General features: G+C 34.3%; 3 protein-coding genes across 10 annotated transcripts; 2 read left to right on the top strand and 1 right to left on the bottom strand.

Moving 5' to 3' along the window:
- Positions 1 to 1,684: 1,684 nt before the first annotated feature.
- LOC123227859 (probable protein phosphatase 2C 38) lies at positions 1,685 to 5,692 on the top strand. 6 transcript variants are annotated; one of them, XM_044652982.1, is made up of 6 exons: positions 1,686 to 2,119; positions 2,555 to 3,043; positions 3,758 to 4,140; positions 4,606 to 4,842; positions 5,244 to 5,336; positions 5,408 to 5,692. In XM_044652982.1, exons 2-6 carry the CDS (start codon positions 2,722 to 2,724, stop codon positions 5,435 to 5,437), a joined length of 1,065 nt encoding a protein of 354 aa, XP_044508917.1. In that variant the 5' UTR covers positions 1,686 to 2,119; positions 2,555 to 2,721; the 3' UTR covers positions 5,438 to 5,692. The 6 variants fall into 6 exon arrangements, with proteins under 6 accessions (XP_044508912.1, XP_044508917.1, XP_044508915.1 ...); XM_044652980.1 differs by having other exon boundaries at positions 5,402 to 5,692; XM_044652977.1 differs by having other exon boundaries at positions 1,685 to 1,847; positions 5,244 to 5,692.
- A 96-nt stretch (positions 5,693 to 5,788) lies between these two features.
- LOC123227860 (probable protein phosphatase 2C 28) lies at positions 5,789 to 8,771 on the top strand. Of its 2 annotated transcripts, none has more exons than XM_044652984.1 (5): positions 5,789 to 6,382; positions 6,806 to 6,867; positions 6,972 to 7,032; positions 7,735 to 7,834; positions 8,218 to 8,771. In XM_044652984.1, exons 2-5 carry the CDS (start codon positions 6,855 to 6,857, stop codon positions 8,407 to 8,409), a joined length of 366 nt encoding a protein of 121 aa, XP_044508919.1. In that variant the 5' UTR covers positions 5,789 to 6,382; positions 6,806 to 6,854; the 3' UTR covers positions 8,410 to 8,771. The 2 variants fall into 2 exon arrangements, with proteins under 2 accessions (XP_044508919.1, XP_044508918.1); XM_044652983.1 differs by having other exon boundaries at positions 5,789 to 6,728.
- Positions 8,772 to 9,183: 412 nt separating this feature from the next.
- Positions 9,184 to 12,977, bottom strand: LOC123228185 (CDP-diacylglycerol--glycerol-3-phosphate 3-phosphatidyltransferase 1, chloroplastic-like). Of its 2 annotated transcripts, XM_044653478.1 has the most exons (7): positions 12,246 to 12,972; positions 11,809 to 11,906; positions 11,654 to 11,704; positions 11,422 to 11,535; positions 10,803 to 10,859; positions 10,568 to 10,653; positions 9,184 to 10,465 (listed from the first exon to the last, which is right to left on the bottom strand). In XM_044653478.1, the coding sequence occupies exons 1-7, from the start codon at positions 12,766 to 12,768 to the stop codon at positions 10,345 to 10,347; spliced, it is 1,050 nt and encodes a 349-aa protein (XP_044509413.1). In that variant the 5' UTR covers positions 12,769 to 12,972; the 3' UTR covers positions 9,184 to 10,344. The 2 variants fall into 2 exon arrangements, with proteins under 2 accessions (XP_044509413.1, XP_044509414.1); XM_044653479.1 differs by lacking the exon at positions 11,422 to 11,535 and having other exon boundaries at positions 12,246 to 12,977.
- Positions 12,978 to 14,356: the final 1,379 nt, after the last annotated feature.

Here is a 14,356-nt window from a genome sequence, read left to right as displayed (position 1 = left end):
GGAGGCCCGGCCCGAAGCACGAGCAAAAGCTCGGGCACGACAAAGCCCGACCCGGTACTGTAGCAACCGGGCCAGGCCCATGGGCTTACTAGGCCGGGCCTTGGGCTTTAATATTAAACCCAATGGAGACCCGGCCCGATACGATACTGTTTATATATATATATATATATATATATATATATTTTATAAATTTTTTTCAGTATTCTGCCGCAAGGCAGCAGAAGCAAATTCTGCCAAATAGCAGAAGGTGCAAATGGCAGAAGGTGAAAATAAGAAAATGTTTGAGGCTGCAAATTCTCCATATGTATTTACGATTCTGTTGCATAACTTTGAATTGCATTTTTATTGGCTTTGGCCCTTTTGATATATAGATATAAAAAATATATATATATATATTTTATTTTGAAAAAGAAAAAAAGAATTAAGATTTATACAAAGATGTACGGTTTTGGTAGGCTGTTTTGTTGAAATTATTGATGATTGATTGAAGATGTATGTGTTCCAATAATCAGTCTAAATTAAGATTGTTGATTTCACATGCTAAAATAAGAGAGAAAACGATTTTGCACAGAATGCATGTATGCTTCTAGATAATACATCTAGATTCAATTTATGAATGCGAAAATTTATAAGATCAATAAAACTCTATATATATATATATATATAAAAGTATGTAAATAAGGTTAAAGATAATGTATTATTATATAAGTTAATAATTTTAAATTAATAATAAAATAATATTATTTATATATCCAAAATTATGTATACGTAATATTGTTCAGACAAAAATTAACAGCATGGTTAGACTTTCCTTTTCACGAAATTTATAATATTTTTTATCATGTAACCACGGTATTCCTCCGCCATAAGTGAGAGATTATAAATAAAATATTCGGGGTATTGTCCTCGATTTTAATAATTAAAAAATAATTTGTGTTTAAAAATTTTAATTAAAACTTTTTTTAAATATTTAATAAGGCCCGACCCGGCCCATTTAATAAGGCACGCCCTAACCCATTTAATAAGGCCCAGCCTGACCCATTTAATAAGGCCCGACCCAGCCTATTTAATAAAGTCCAGCCCGGCTCATTTAAAGCCCGTTAGTATATGGGCCGGGCTTTGGGCCTTGATATTTTAAAGGGCCGGCTCGGCCCGAAGACCCGTTACTGTTTGGGACTCGGGCTGGGCTCGACCCATTAGCCCAACGACCGAGCTGAAGTCAGCCCGGCCTGGCCCGGCCCAGCCCATTGACGTCTCTAATTGATGATGATGTAAAGATGGTAACAATAAAAAAAGAACAATTGACGTAAAATAAGAATAAAATTTTAGTCTTGTTTATAATTTTTTATTATTTAGAGATGAATAAAAAATTATAAATTTTTAGGTACAAAACTATTATTCAACTTTATTAAGATAAAATATATTTTTGTATTTTCACCAATTGTATAAAAAAAAGTTAAGAGATTTTATTAATAAATTTAGCAAACGGATCAGAAAATAAACTTTAAAAACTTAATGGTCACATAATAATTCTTCCAAAATTTCGGTGGGACACTGTGATTCGCCTTTCTAGATGTCGAAGACCTTTGTGAAAAACAAAACTCCCAAAATGCTTTTTAATTTTTCAAAGGGAAAGACGTTTTTCACTTTGCCATATTTAGGAGAAGAGAAGATGAGCGAAGCTTGCCTAAAATGGTGGTTTGTTGGAGGTCAAAGTCAAAACCCCAGGCAATAAATTAGAAAACCGAACAAAAAACTTAAATTTCCAGCAAAAAGAATAAAATACCTCCGAAGAATTTTGTTGTATAATTTTCATGGGTATTTCCAAACGGAAGTTTTCTTCTTGTGTAATTTTCTTCTTCTTCTATTTTGCTTGCACAACAAAAGAAGCCATCACAACTTGTTAATCCTAGTTTCAATCTCTTTCTGTATTTCTAGATCTATCCTTTAAAAAAAAAAAAAAACTTTTCTTTCTTTTTCAAAACGCCAAGACTTGTAAACACTTTCGAAGATTGGCTCTTTGTTTGATTGTTACTTTTAGGGCATATCTAATGATGGGTTTTTGGATTTAAGGTTATAAATTGGAGGATCATCCAAATTTCTCTTTTTGATTCACAAGGTATGTTAGAAAATATCGCCTCTTTTTTTTTTTTTGGTTTAATAATTTTTGGTGTATTTGGATGATTCTCTTGTGCAATTTGATTATAGTCCCATTGATATCTTTGTGCCATATTGGTTTTCTTTTTTTGTTTTCTGTAATTTTTTTTTTCAAGTTTTGGAACATACCCACCTCTTTGTTTTATCGTTTCTTTGCGCAGATTTGTTCTGTGATTATTACTGGACCTACCCATCAACTTGTTTTTGCCTTTAAGGTCATTAGGTTCATGTCGATTGTTTTGGTCTAAAATTCATATTATGCAAGTTTTGTTCAGATCCCTCTGTTATTTTGACCTCTAATTGCGTTTGTTTTGTTTTTCTAATGCGTGTATGGATTGATAGTGACTGTGTTTTGATTTATTCCTGTTGACTGATTTATCGTTTACCCTTTGTGCAGATTAATGTTGTCTGCATCCATCAATGTGTCTTTGTTATGTGAAACTTATATTTTGGGGTTAAACATTGAGAAGAGAGCGGAACTGAAACTGTGTTTGTGTAAAGTTGTTAATATTGAGTTGATGAATAATTTGATTGCTGGATCATTTGGATGATAATATGTAAGTGATGGTGTCAGCTACAATTTTGAAAATTGTTTCACCTTGTTGGAAGCCTGTGGTTGAGGATGAAAATTCTAGTGATGGAGAAGGTTCTAGTCAGGTAGATGGATTGTTGTGGTACAGAGATTCAGAACACCAGGGCAGTGGGGAATTTTCTATGGCAGTAGTTCAAGCTAATAGTCAGTTAGAAGACCATAGTCAATTAGAATCAGGACCTTTGAGTTTGCATGAATCAGGGCCGCAAGGAATTTTTGTCGGTATTTATGATGGCCATGGAGGTCCAGATGCTGCTCAGTTTGTAAATCAACACCTTTTTGACAATATCAAGAGTATGTTGTTCTTCCTCGTGTTCAGTGTAACAAAGTCTATTCTGTATACACTTTGAGTTCATGTAATATGCTAGTACACAATTGGCTCCTTTGTCACATTGCATCCATTTGGTCAAATCGTATGCTATGAAAGGGAGAGGAAGTATAAATCATAACTTGAGATTTTAGATACTCCTTTTTGAATATGTGATGTTCTCTTTCTCTCTCTCTCTGCCCCTTTCTCTTTTTAAGGCAATCATATCTGGTTGCCACAGCTTAATGGAAAGCTGAACTGAATTTAGATTCTTATATTTTTTACGAACTGAGAACATATTTACTAATGCATCTGTGGTTTCACAAGCTTGAGAAACGTTTTACTCATTGTCTTGTGCTTGAATTTCTGTTGGTGAATAAAATGAAATACATAAATTATCATGAGCTAACCTGCAATATGCATATGTAGAGCTCAAATAAAGCTTGTAGCTGTTGACCATATGAATTTAAGAAAGATGCAAGATATTGTACCATTTTGTAAGTGCATAGTCCATGTTGAGTGTCAGTATTCATGGAACTACTGCTTGAATAACTAAATGAAACTAATTTTGAATGTTGTTGGTGGCTTGACTCTAAATTTACTCTCTCACCCTTTCTTTTTTGGTTTCACAGACATTTTTCCTCCCCAGTTTTTGTTTCCAGCGTTTAGACTGCTAATGCATATTTTCACTGACTTGACAGCTATTCATGATGCAGAGTTTACAGCTGAAAGTGATGGGATGTCTGCTGATGTTATCACTAGAGCATTTTTAGCAACAGAAGAGGAATTCCTTTTTCTAGTGGAGCAGCAGTGGCTAAGGAAGCCGGAGATTGCCTCCTCTGGTTCATGTTGTTTGGTAGGTATTATCTGTAGTGGAATGCTATACATTGCTAATGCAGGTGATTCTAGGGTGGTATTAGGAAGACTGGGAAATAATGTTAAAGAGGTCAAGGCTGTTCAGTTATCAAATGAGCATAATGCAAGTATAGAATCTGTGAGAAAGGAATTGCAGTCATTGCATCCCAATGATCCACAGATTGTTGTTCTAAAGCACAAAGTTTGGCGTGTGAAGGGTATCATACAGGTGACTTTTGGGGGCTTTATAATAGACATTAGTTTATTTTTCATTGGTTTATCATCCTACGCTTGGTTTCATTTCTTAAATTCATCTTTGTACATTATGTGTTTGCATTGAATTTTCTGTGCTGATAAGTTCTTTGAACTACCAAGCTAAAATGTTTGAATAAGGAATTTGAGTTATCAGCTTGGACATAGTATGGTATATGATTGAATGATTTCAGACCGATTCATAATAAATACGATAGTTGGGATATTTGTTATATCTGGACCAATAATGCATGCTGACAGAGTCAAGTATAGGTCATGACATCTGAAAAGATGAATACCTTTTTTCTTACTTTTTCTATTGATGTGTTATTGGTGGAAATGATTTCGGCATTACAATAAGTATGATTGAATTTTTTTGTCACTGGTGTCATGATTAAATGCACGAGGTACTCTATTGATAGAGCTTTGCTATGAATTGCAGATTTCAAGATCCATTGGTGATGCTTATCTAAAGAAGGCAGAGTTTAACAGAGAGCCTCTTTTACCTAAGTTTAGAGTGCCAGAGCCCTTCTATAAGCCAATCCTTAAAGCGGAGCCGACAATATTGGTGCAGGAACTGTGCTCTGAAGATCAATTTCTTATATTTGCATCAGATGGCCTGTGGGAGCACCTAAGCAATCAGGAGGCAGTGGACATTGTCTGCAGCTATCCACGTAATGTAGGATTTCTACTTATAATTTTAAGTTATATGTGTGTTTTGTTGGTTATTGTTAATCAGGGTACAACTGATGTTGGGTTGGATGGTAGGAAATGTCATAAGAACAAGTGGCATTCTCTGTTTCTTTGTCTCTATTACATAAAGAATTTATAGCATATCTCTGATTTTTCTATTTCAAGCCAAAATTTGAAGCTAATCTGTCCTGTATTGCTAATGTTATGTGTGCATTATGTCGAATGGCAAGTTCAGTTTATCTGCCCTGTAAGCTTTTTTCCCCCATGGAAACATTTTATCAGAGTGTTGCTTGTATTTACCACACATAAATATGTTGTATGGTAAGTCCAGTTATGAGTTTTCTAGTTTTTAGGTAACATACTCTTACCTTATCCATTTGAATGCAGGGCATTGCAAGGAAGCTTGTGAGCGCTGCACTGCGTGAAGCAGCAAAGAAAAGAGAAGTGAGATACTCTGACTTGAAGAAAATTGATTGCGGGGTGAGGAGACATTTTCATGATGATATCACTGTCATAGTTTTGTTTATTGATTCCTATATGATCAGTCGCAGTTCCTGGCACGGCCCAGTGCTTTCAGTTAAAGGAGCTAGTGGTGGTGTGTGTGGAGATGCCGACACATAAGTCAAGAGGTTCTAAGCATCCTTTCATTTTTGTATTCCTCACTTGTATGAAAACAACCTTTCTCAAAGATTGGACTTTTGGAGAAAAAAGGAAATTCATTGTATAGCCTCAAATCTTGGAAACTTATTTTCATAGTGTTAAGATACTTTGTGGACGGTGGTTAGACGGATGAAATGCCCGTGAAAATTTTTCTATTGAATTTGTTTGTTGATTGATGGATGTGAGTAAAATCTTGTCTCAACTGATGCCTGAAGAACATAAAGAATATTTATTACCCACTTGGTGAAGCTACAACCTGTGAATTGTGGTTCATTTTGTTGCCTATTCAGTATATATCACCATTGAAGGTGACCTGAAAGCAAGAAGTCTTACCATAGAAATTAAAAACTAGAAATTCATGACTGAACTTACCATGCAACATCTTTATGTGTAGTTAATACAAGCAACACTGATAAAATGTTTCAACGGGGGGAAAAGCTTACAGGGCAGATAAGCTGAACTCGCCATTCAACATATTGCACACATTAACATGGACAGATTAGCTTCAAACTTGGACTTGAAATAGAAAAATCGGAGATATGCTATAAATTCTTTATGTAATAGAGACAAAGAAACAGAGAATGCCTTTTGCTCTTACAACAATTCCTATCATCCAACCAACATCAGTTGTGTCCCTAAAAACAACGAAAAACAAAAACACACATACAACTTAATTATAAGTAGAAATCCTACATTACGTGGATAGCTGTGGACAATGTCCACTGCCTCCCGATTGCTTAGGTGCTCCCACAGGCCATCTGATGCAAATATAAGAAATTGATCTTCAGAGCACAGTTCCTGCACCAATATTGTTGGCTCCGCTTTAAGGATTGGCTTATCGAAGGGCTCTGGCACTCTAAACTTAGGTAAAAGAGTCTCTCTGTTGAACTCTGCCTTCTTTAGATAGGCATCACCAATGGATCTTGAAATCTGCAATTCATAGCAAAGGTTTATCTATAGAGTGCCTCTTGTGCATTTAATCATGACACCAGTTAAAAAAAATTCATACTTATTGTAATGCCGAAATCATTTCCACCAATAACACATCAATAGAAAAAGTAAGAAAAAAGGTATTCATCTTTTCAGTTGTCATGAACTATACTTGACTTTGTCAGCATGCATTATTGGTCCACATATAACAAATATCCCAACTAGGTTACCTCTCAAGAAACCCAGAGTTAGAAATTGTATATTTGCAACAATGGCCACCAGGTAAGTAGGTTTTTTTATTTGAAAATTAAAAAGTAGAAGTGGGTTTGAGACTTAGAGGTTTAAGTGTTGTTTTGCAGTGTTGTTCAAGAGGTTTTGCCTCTAGCTCAGACCCTCCTTCAATCTTTGATGGTGAAACAAGGTAATTAAACTCAGCAATTAATTCAGTTTCTAGCAAACTTGTGTTTGCTTCAGTTGTTTGATGAATCTGAATTGGAATAGTTTTGCGGTTCTGTGTGTTTGAAGGTTGTATATATCATACACGTGTCCATATGCCCAGCGTGTGTGGATTACCCGGAACTGTAAGGTTGTTACTGAAACTCAGTGTTGAGATTATTGAAAGAAAAAGTGGAGATTGTATGTTTTAATTAGGATTGGCTTTGTAATTGCATGAACAACAGAACTGAATTATAAAGGGCGCCTTATTTATGTATTCAAATTTATACTTGATGTTATTTTATTTTATTTATCAATAATAAAAAATTTTGATGCTGTAACGAATTATCTAATTTTTACTTTTATATTTATTAAAAAATTATTAAAATGATCTTGATTTTATAATAATTATTTATTTACTTTAATAAAATACCCTTATTGGCATAATCTCATTTTTAATTATATCCAAACCCAACCAAACACGTAATTTGATTCAGCTATGAAGAGTGAGTATTCACTCTCAATGCCAAGGCCCCATAATCAGTATGATGAATCCGCTTGAACCTACAATGTCTCTACAATTATTTTGTATTCAAGCTTGGCTGGAATGATAATTATGTGGAGAATAATGTAATGTATTTTAGAAAATTTAGATTGGAAAATTATGCAAAAATGACCAGTGGTAATCTGATAAATCCGAAAACAGTCTTCTGCTATACTTGAAGTGGCAGTTTCACTCTCTGCAAAAATGTTCAATAATTCAGTTTCATGATCTCTTTCTTCTCCCTGAAAGAATATCATTAGTCTCTTCCTATTGATAATTCAGTTTCAAGTTTCCCTCTTGATAATTCAGTTTCATACTCGCCTTCACTGCACCAACTTCAGAAATACTCACTTGTTTCAATGAGAAAAGGCAGCCGCAGAGGGAGAGTATCAGCAGCAATGGCAACTGGGTAAGTTAGTTTGTTTTCTTTTCAGTAACTCCGGTCTAGTTCAGACCCGCCTGCAATCATCGATTTATCAACAAGGTCCTTTCACTTGTTCCTGCCATCATCTGATATCATTGAATGATGTCAGGCTGATTCATAACAAATAGGATATTTGAGATATTCATCATATTTGGACCGATAATGCATGCTAACAAAGTCAAGTATAGTTCATGACATCTGAAAAGATGAATTCCTTTTTCATTTTATTCTTACTTTTTCTCTTGATATGTGTAATTGGTGGAAATGATTTCTGCATTACAATAAGTATGATTGAAATTTTTTAACTGGTGTCACGACTAGAATGCACAATAGGTACTGTATTGATAGAGCTTTGCTATGAATTACAGATTTCAAGGTCCATTGGTGATGCCTATCTGAAGAAGGCAGAGTTTAACAGAGAGCCTCTTTTTCCTAAGTTCAGAGTGCCAGAGCCCTACGATAAGCCAATCCTTATAGCGGAGCTGACGATATTGGTGCAGGAACTGTGCTCTGAAGATCAATTTCTTATATTTGCATCGATAACCTATGGGAGCACCTAAGCAACCAGGAGGCAGTGGACATTGTCCACAACCATCCACCCAACGTAGGATTTCTATTTATAGTTTTAAGTTATATGTGTGTTTTTGTTGGTTATTGTTAATAAGGATAAAAGTGATGTTGGGTTGGATGATAGGAAATGCTATAAGAACAAGTGCATTCTCTGTTTCTTTATCTCTATTACATAAACAATTTATAGCATATCTCGGATTTTTCTATTTCGAGTTAAAGTTTGAAGGTAGTCTTGGCTGTATTGCTAATGTTAACGTGTATGATATGCCGAATGGCAAGTTCAGTTAATCTGTCCTGTAAGCTTTTTCCCCCATGGAAACATTTTATCAGAGTGTTTCTTGTATTTACTGCATCACTGCATGGCAAACTATTTTAACTTCACATAGATATGTTGTACGGCCAGTTAAGATTTTTCTATCTTATCCGTTTGAATGCAGGGTATTGCAATGAGGCTTGTGAGCTCTGCACCATGTGAAGCAGCGAACAAAAGAGAAATGAGATATTCTGACTTTAAAAAAAAAAAAAATAATCACATCATCCATAACAGATTGTTATTTCAGTTTATACAAATAAGCTTGTACGCATAATTTTATTCTTTCTAATACCAGTTTTGTTTATAACCCTCGACTGCAGTGGGTGCTTCATTTTATTACTAGAAAATGCTCTTTCCAAATCCAGTCTGGTGAGAAAAACTTGTATATTCATTATAGCACCAGAAACTGATTCTACCAATAAAGACAAGAAACTTCTTCGACAATTGCCAGTGACATAAAACAATGCAGTAATCAGTTCATTCTATCATAAGAGTTTTGCAAATACTAAATAAACTAGAATTTTTGCCTGTTTTCATATTCTCGTAGATGAATAATACTATATATATAAACTTATATAAAACTGAAGTGGTACCCAGTCACAAACCATTACTTCAGTTTATACAAATAAGTTTGTTGAGATATCATCTAATTGAGCTTTTTGAGGTGGCCGAGGGAGAATTCATGCTACTTTCTCATAAATGTTGGCAAATGTTAGGATAAAGAGATGACAAAGTAGATGATCTCCTTTCTTGATGTATCTCTTTTGCAGGCTTAGCCCAAGTCTGCGTGATCCAAATGAAAGATTTCGGACCTCTACCATAACAATGATGAAACCTGCTCTGCATATAAATTATCTAGACAAATGTTTCCAAAAATATTTAACCAAACATTGGGTTCATGCGAGCCAAGCTTGAACAATCTTGAGAGGAGTTTGGTGAGCTCGAGCTCACCTCAACTTGAATCCAACCCTGAATTCAATAAACTAGCAACATAATCTCAGTTGTAACACTCATATAAAAGATTCCTTTGCTAACCAGGGAGAATGTGCTTAATAAATACAATAAGAAATGAAAGTCCTATAAAATCACAATCAGCCTCGTATTTGTGTATCAGGAACTCCCAATATATCTAAAAAAATAATCTAAAGTTGTTAGATTTATCGATGGTATTTAAGTTTATCACTTCCTATATTCAGCTAGAACAAATTCTTTCAACTCCAATTCTGCATTTTAGGTAAAATTACTACCTACAATGCGCTTCTTGCACCCAGTATGCCCTCAAATTCTCTCCAACAATGGAACCACCCATTGGATAAGAACATGAAAATAGAGATGGTGAAACTAACTTGTTTTGACAGCTACACAATTAGACTCCTCGAAATTGAGGGAAGAATCAGAGATTTCAAACTGTATCTGTACTTTGAAGTAACTAATATATGCACAAACTGTGGAAAAGAACTTTTTTTTCCCCTTGATGCTTATCAGAAGAGAACCCTGCTTCAATGTGGAAAGACAATGATAGAAACGGTTTTGGAAATACCTCAAGCACCTCTGCACAAACCTAGGGTTTAGGGTTATATGATAGCTAGTATAAAGCAGAGAGTCAACTGAACTACTTGAGCAACACTTTTGATATCTTCCCCATATACACAGCTAAAGACCACAAGGAAAGCCCTGCTGAGAGATAAAGCAAAGCAACACCAGAACCTACAAGATACAAGGGCTCCCCAAGACTGCATAAGAACAAAATGATACAAGAAAACATGTTATGCTATAATTCATAAATTCTCTTCAGAGAACTACTTTCATCTCAATTGTAGAAAAAGATGATGTACCTGCTATCTCGAGTGGCTAGAAGGATGGTTAGTGCAATCATCTGTGTTGCAGTTTTCCACTTGCCCAGTTTATTTACCGCAACAGCCTAAAAGGAACAAGTGACAACTTAGAAACAATATTGTAATCTGTGGTTAATAATCAACCCTTTGCCTAAGGGTAAAAAAGATTCAAAAGCTGTTATGTTATGGAAATTTAAGAGATAATGAACCAACTTCAGAGGGAGGAAAAACAAACCTCTAAAAGCTTAACATTCTGAGAAGCAGCCCATTCTCTAACAGCAGACATGGTTATCTACAAGAAGTTGAGAAACTGATTTAAATGGCTTTCAGTGTGAATATACACAAGATGTTGGAACCGAAATGCATCAGCACAAAGACAGACACAAACCGACAAGGCTCATTACAAAAATTTACGAAAGCATAAACAGGATGGTCATGTCACATTTATATTTTATTATTTCAAAAGAGGGAGAGGGGAAAGGGGCAGGGTGAGAATGCAATGGATTCATCATTGATAAAATTGCTGAGAATTGATATTTGCAATGTGTTTACAAATAATGGAGATCACAAAAACTTCAGCAACAGTGACTTAAATAGCATGGAAACCTTATTCTTAAAGATCACTATTTGCACCTAAAAATCAAAAGCTTCATAGATCAAACACCAAAAAGAAGCTAAAAGGAAATTTTGAGGCTAAATTACCAAAACTATAATATGAAACAGGCAGCAAGGAAACACATGCACGACCTATCGTTTCAAAAAACTTTTTGTAGTACATTCATCTCAAATAGACAAACAAAATTTATCCATTGGTGGTTATGGAGAGATGATAAATAATTCATAATGCATAGTACCTCTCTACCAATTATTACAATTGCAGGCACAGGCAATAGCCATGGAACTTCCCCAAATGCTGATATTTCCAAAGGTCTCGTACACAATAAGACCAATGTTGCAGCAACCATGAGCTACATTAAGATGCATAAAGACCAAATATAATAGTTCTCACAACTTAACCAACAACCGATATTAACTTGACTGGTTAAAACCAGAAACTTAATATTTGGTTACAAAAATAAACCATACCTTATCGGCTACTGGATCCAAAAATGCACCAAAAGTCGAGCCCAATCTCATCTGAAACATATTCAACCATTGCACCATAATCAATAACATAAAAAAAAACCTAAAAACGTTTTTACTTCTCCTCTATAATTTATATATGAATAAAAAATATATACCTTGCGAGCAAGGTAACCATCAAGCCAATCTGTGATTGCAGCAACAATAAAAATACTTGTCGTCGCTGTCCTTCCCCACCAACTATCAACATGAAAGGCTAGAGAGAAAAATTATCATATTAGTATCATCCAATACACAGTCTTGGCATTAAATTCAATTTCACAAATTTCTGAGGCGCTATAAGCAATCCATAAACATGATTCAGAAAATTCACCTAAACAAATAAAATTTCAAAAACATCATGTAATATCAAACCATGCAAGTGATCAAGATTAACAAACATCTTATCTAAGTAATATTACTTGATTCATAAACAAACTAGGAAGCGTCGATTAGATCTAGCTGTATAGTAAACGCAATAATTCCGTCAAAATTTACAAATAAATATTCATTGCCGTTAATTTATTTAAAATTAAGAAGAAGAAGAAAAATGTACTGCCAATAAGGAGCGGCACGGCGGCAACGCGACCAAGGGTTAAGATAGTAGGCAACGTCAGCAACTTAGAAGACGGTGGTTGTTGTTGCTGTCGTTGATGCAATGACGGTGACGGCGTTGGTTTACCGTACCAATCTCCACCATGAACGGTCTTATCGTTATCCGGATCCATGTCTGCGACTGCACCGGACCCGGAAGGATGATTGGGGTTTAGATTTGACCCGGGAAAGCCGGCTTTATTAAGGGGGGGCGAAGGAGTGGGAGTAGAAGAGGAGAAGCGAGTTTTGCGGCCACGAAACATTGTAAAAAGGAAAGGAGGGTTTCTATTATAACCAGGGAGAGAGATAACGTGCGCCGCGGGGGGGAAGTATGCGCAGAGTGTTTTCCTCGTGCAATTAGTGCGTGTTGGGGTTAGTGGTGGTGGGGGAGTGGTGGCGGTGGGGATGTGGCGCACCAGTTTGCAAGAGTTGATGCTGAAGGGAGAAGCCATGGTCAATTTAAGATTGAGACCCGAGACCGGCATGGTTGCAGCAGAATTGGTAATTTTATTTTCTTTTCGCAGCAATTGAATTGAGCCGTCATGTGTTCACGTTTTGTTTAGTGCCGTTTTGGGTCCACCGCTCGCGGAATGAGGAAGTCCTTTTTTTAAAACGAATATACACAGCCCAGTGGAAGGATATCCTACCAAACGAGAAAACCTGCAACCGGAACAGCTAAATAAAGAGACTAACTAGACTTGGAGGACTTGTTTCACCTCCCCCAGGAAAGGGGAATAATTTCAAATATAAGAAATAAAGTTCATATTCCCTACAACTTGTTACCTTTTCAATTCTTTGATAGGCCAAAAGACTTATTCCCATCCAAGGGTCAGTGTATTCTCAAACTTTTAATGATAAAAATATTATTTAATAAAAAATATTTAAAAAATTAAAATTTTATTATATTTTCTCCCTTAAATTAAAAATATAATAATTTCTCTTATTCAAAATTTAAAAAATGATAATTTTTTCTTAAAAATTCTTTTATCACCAAAGATGAAAAAATTTTGGTCTCTAGAGATTTTTTTTATATTTTTATTCTAATAATATTTTTATCTTTAACTGTAATTAAAAATTTTAACTGAATAATAGATATTTGAGTTTTAAAAACTTCGCATGTGAGAGTTTAGAAATACATTAAGTCTTAGGTGAGAATAAGTCTTTTGACCTTCTTTGATATAAGCTTAATATACTCCTTCCAAGCTTGACCTAGAGGCGTTCCATTTTGGTAATGTTTTATTATAATAATTAAAAGATTACCTTAAAGATAAATTACTTAGAAGATTACTGCATATAAATTATTACTGTTTTTGATAAAATTTGATAGATATAAATAATTATTGTGTTTGATTAGAGGTAATAAAATAATATTAACAAATTATTTTATTTAAATATCCTTGAGTATAATTATTCTAAAATATTTTTTATATTACTTGTTATATTAATTGAAAATAAAGTTTTTTACCCTAAAAATTTAATTAATAAGAATATAACTATAATAAAATTAAGATTATCTTGATAATTTTTTAATACATAAGATGAATGTGATAATCAGATTATTACTTATATTATTTATTATATTATTATTGATAAATAAGATTATTATAATATTTTATTATTGATAAATCAAATAAAATAATATAAATAATAAAAAAGATTACAAGATAATTTTTATTGTTTAAGAATCAAACAGCTCTGTAGTCACAATTAAAAAATGTGGTCAAAGGGATTCAACACAAAACCATCACAAAAACAACAAGGATCATGAGAACTAGACCATACCCCAAAAGTTTGTCCGTAATGGTTAGTATACTTTTAATGGCTGTCAAAGTAACCAATGAATGCTTAGGGATGCCCTTGTTGAACCACACCGACCCACTCCAACTTACTTTCTCTTTTCTTTTATTCAAGTCTTGCCATGCCAAGTGCACATTAAAATTCTCGAATTTGAGTTGAGGTTCCTTTATATAATGTTGTTAAATTTGTTAAAAAAAATCTATAAATATTTTTTTATAAAATGGTTGAAAATGCAAAAATTAAATAAATAAAAATTTAATAATACTTTGTTTCCCA

This window comes from Mangifera indica, chromosome 10, assembly GCF_011075055.1.
Source record: "Mangifera indica cultivar Alphonso chromosome 10, CATAS_Mindica_2.1, whole genome shotgun sequence".
Taxonomy (NCBI): domain Eukaryota; kingdom Viridiplantae; phylum Streptophyta; class Magnoliopsida; order Sapindales; family Anacardiaceae; genus Mangifera; species Mangifera indica.
The sequence above is the reverse complement of the archived record's forward strand: the minus strand, read 5'-3'. Positions and strand labels throughout refer to the sequence as shown.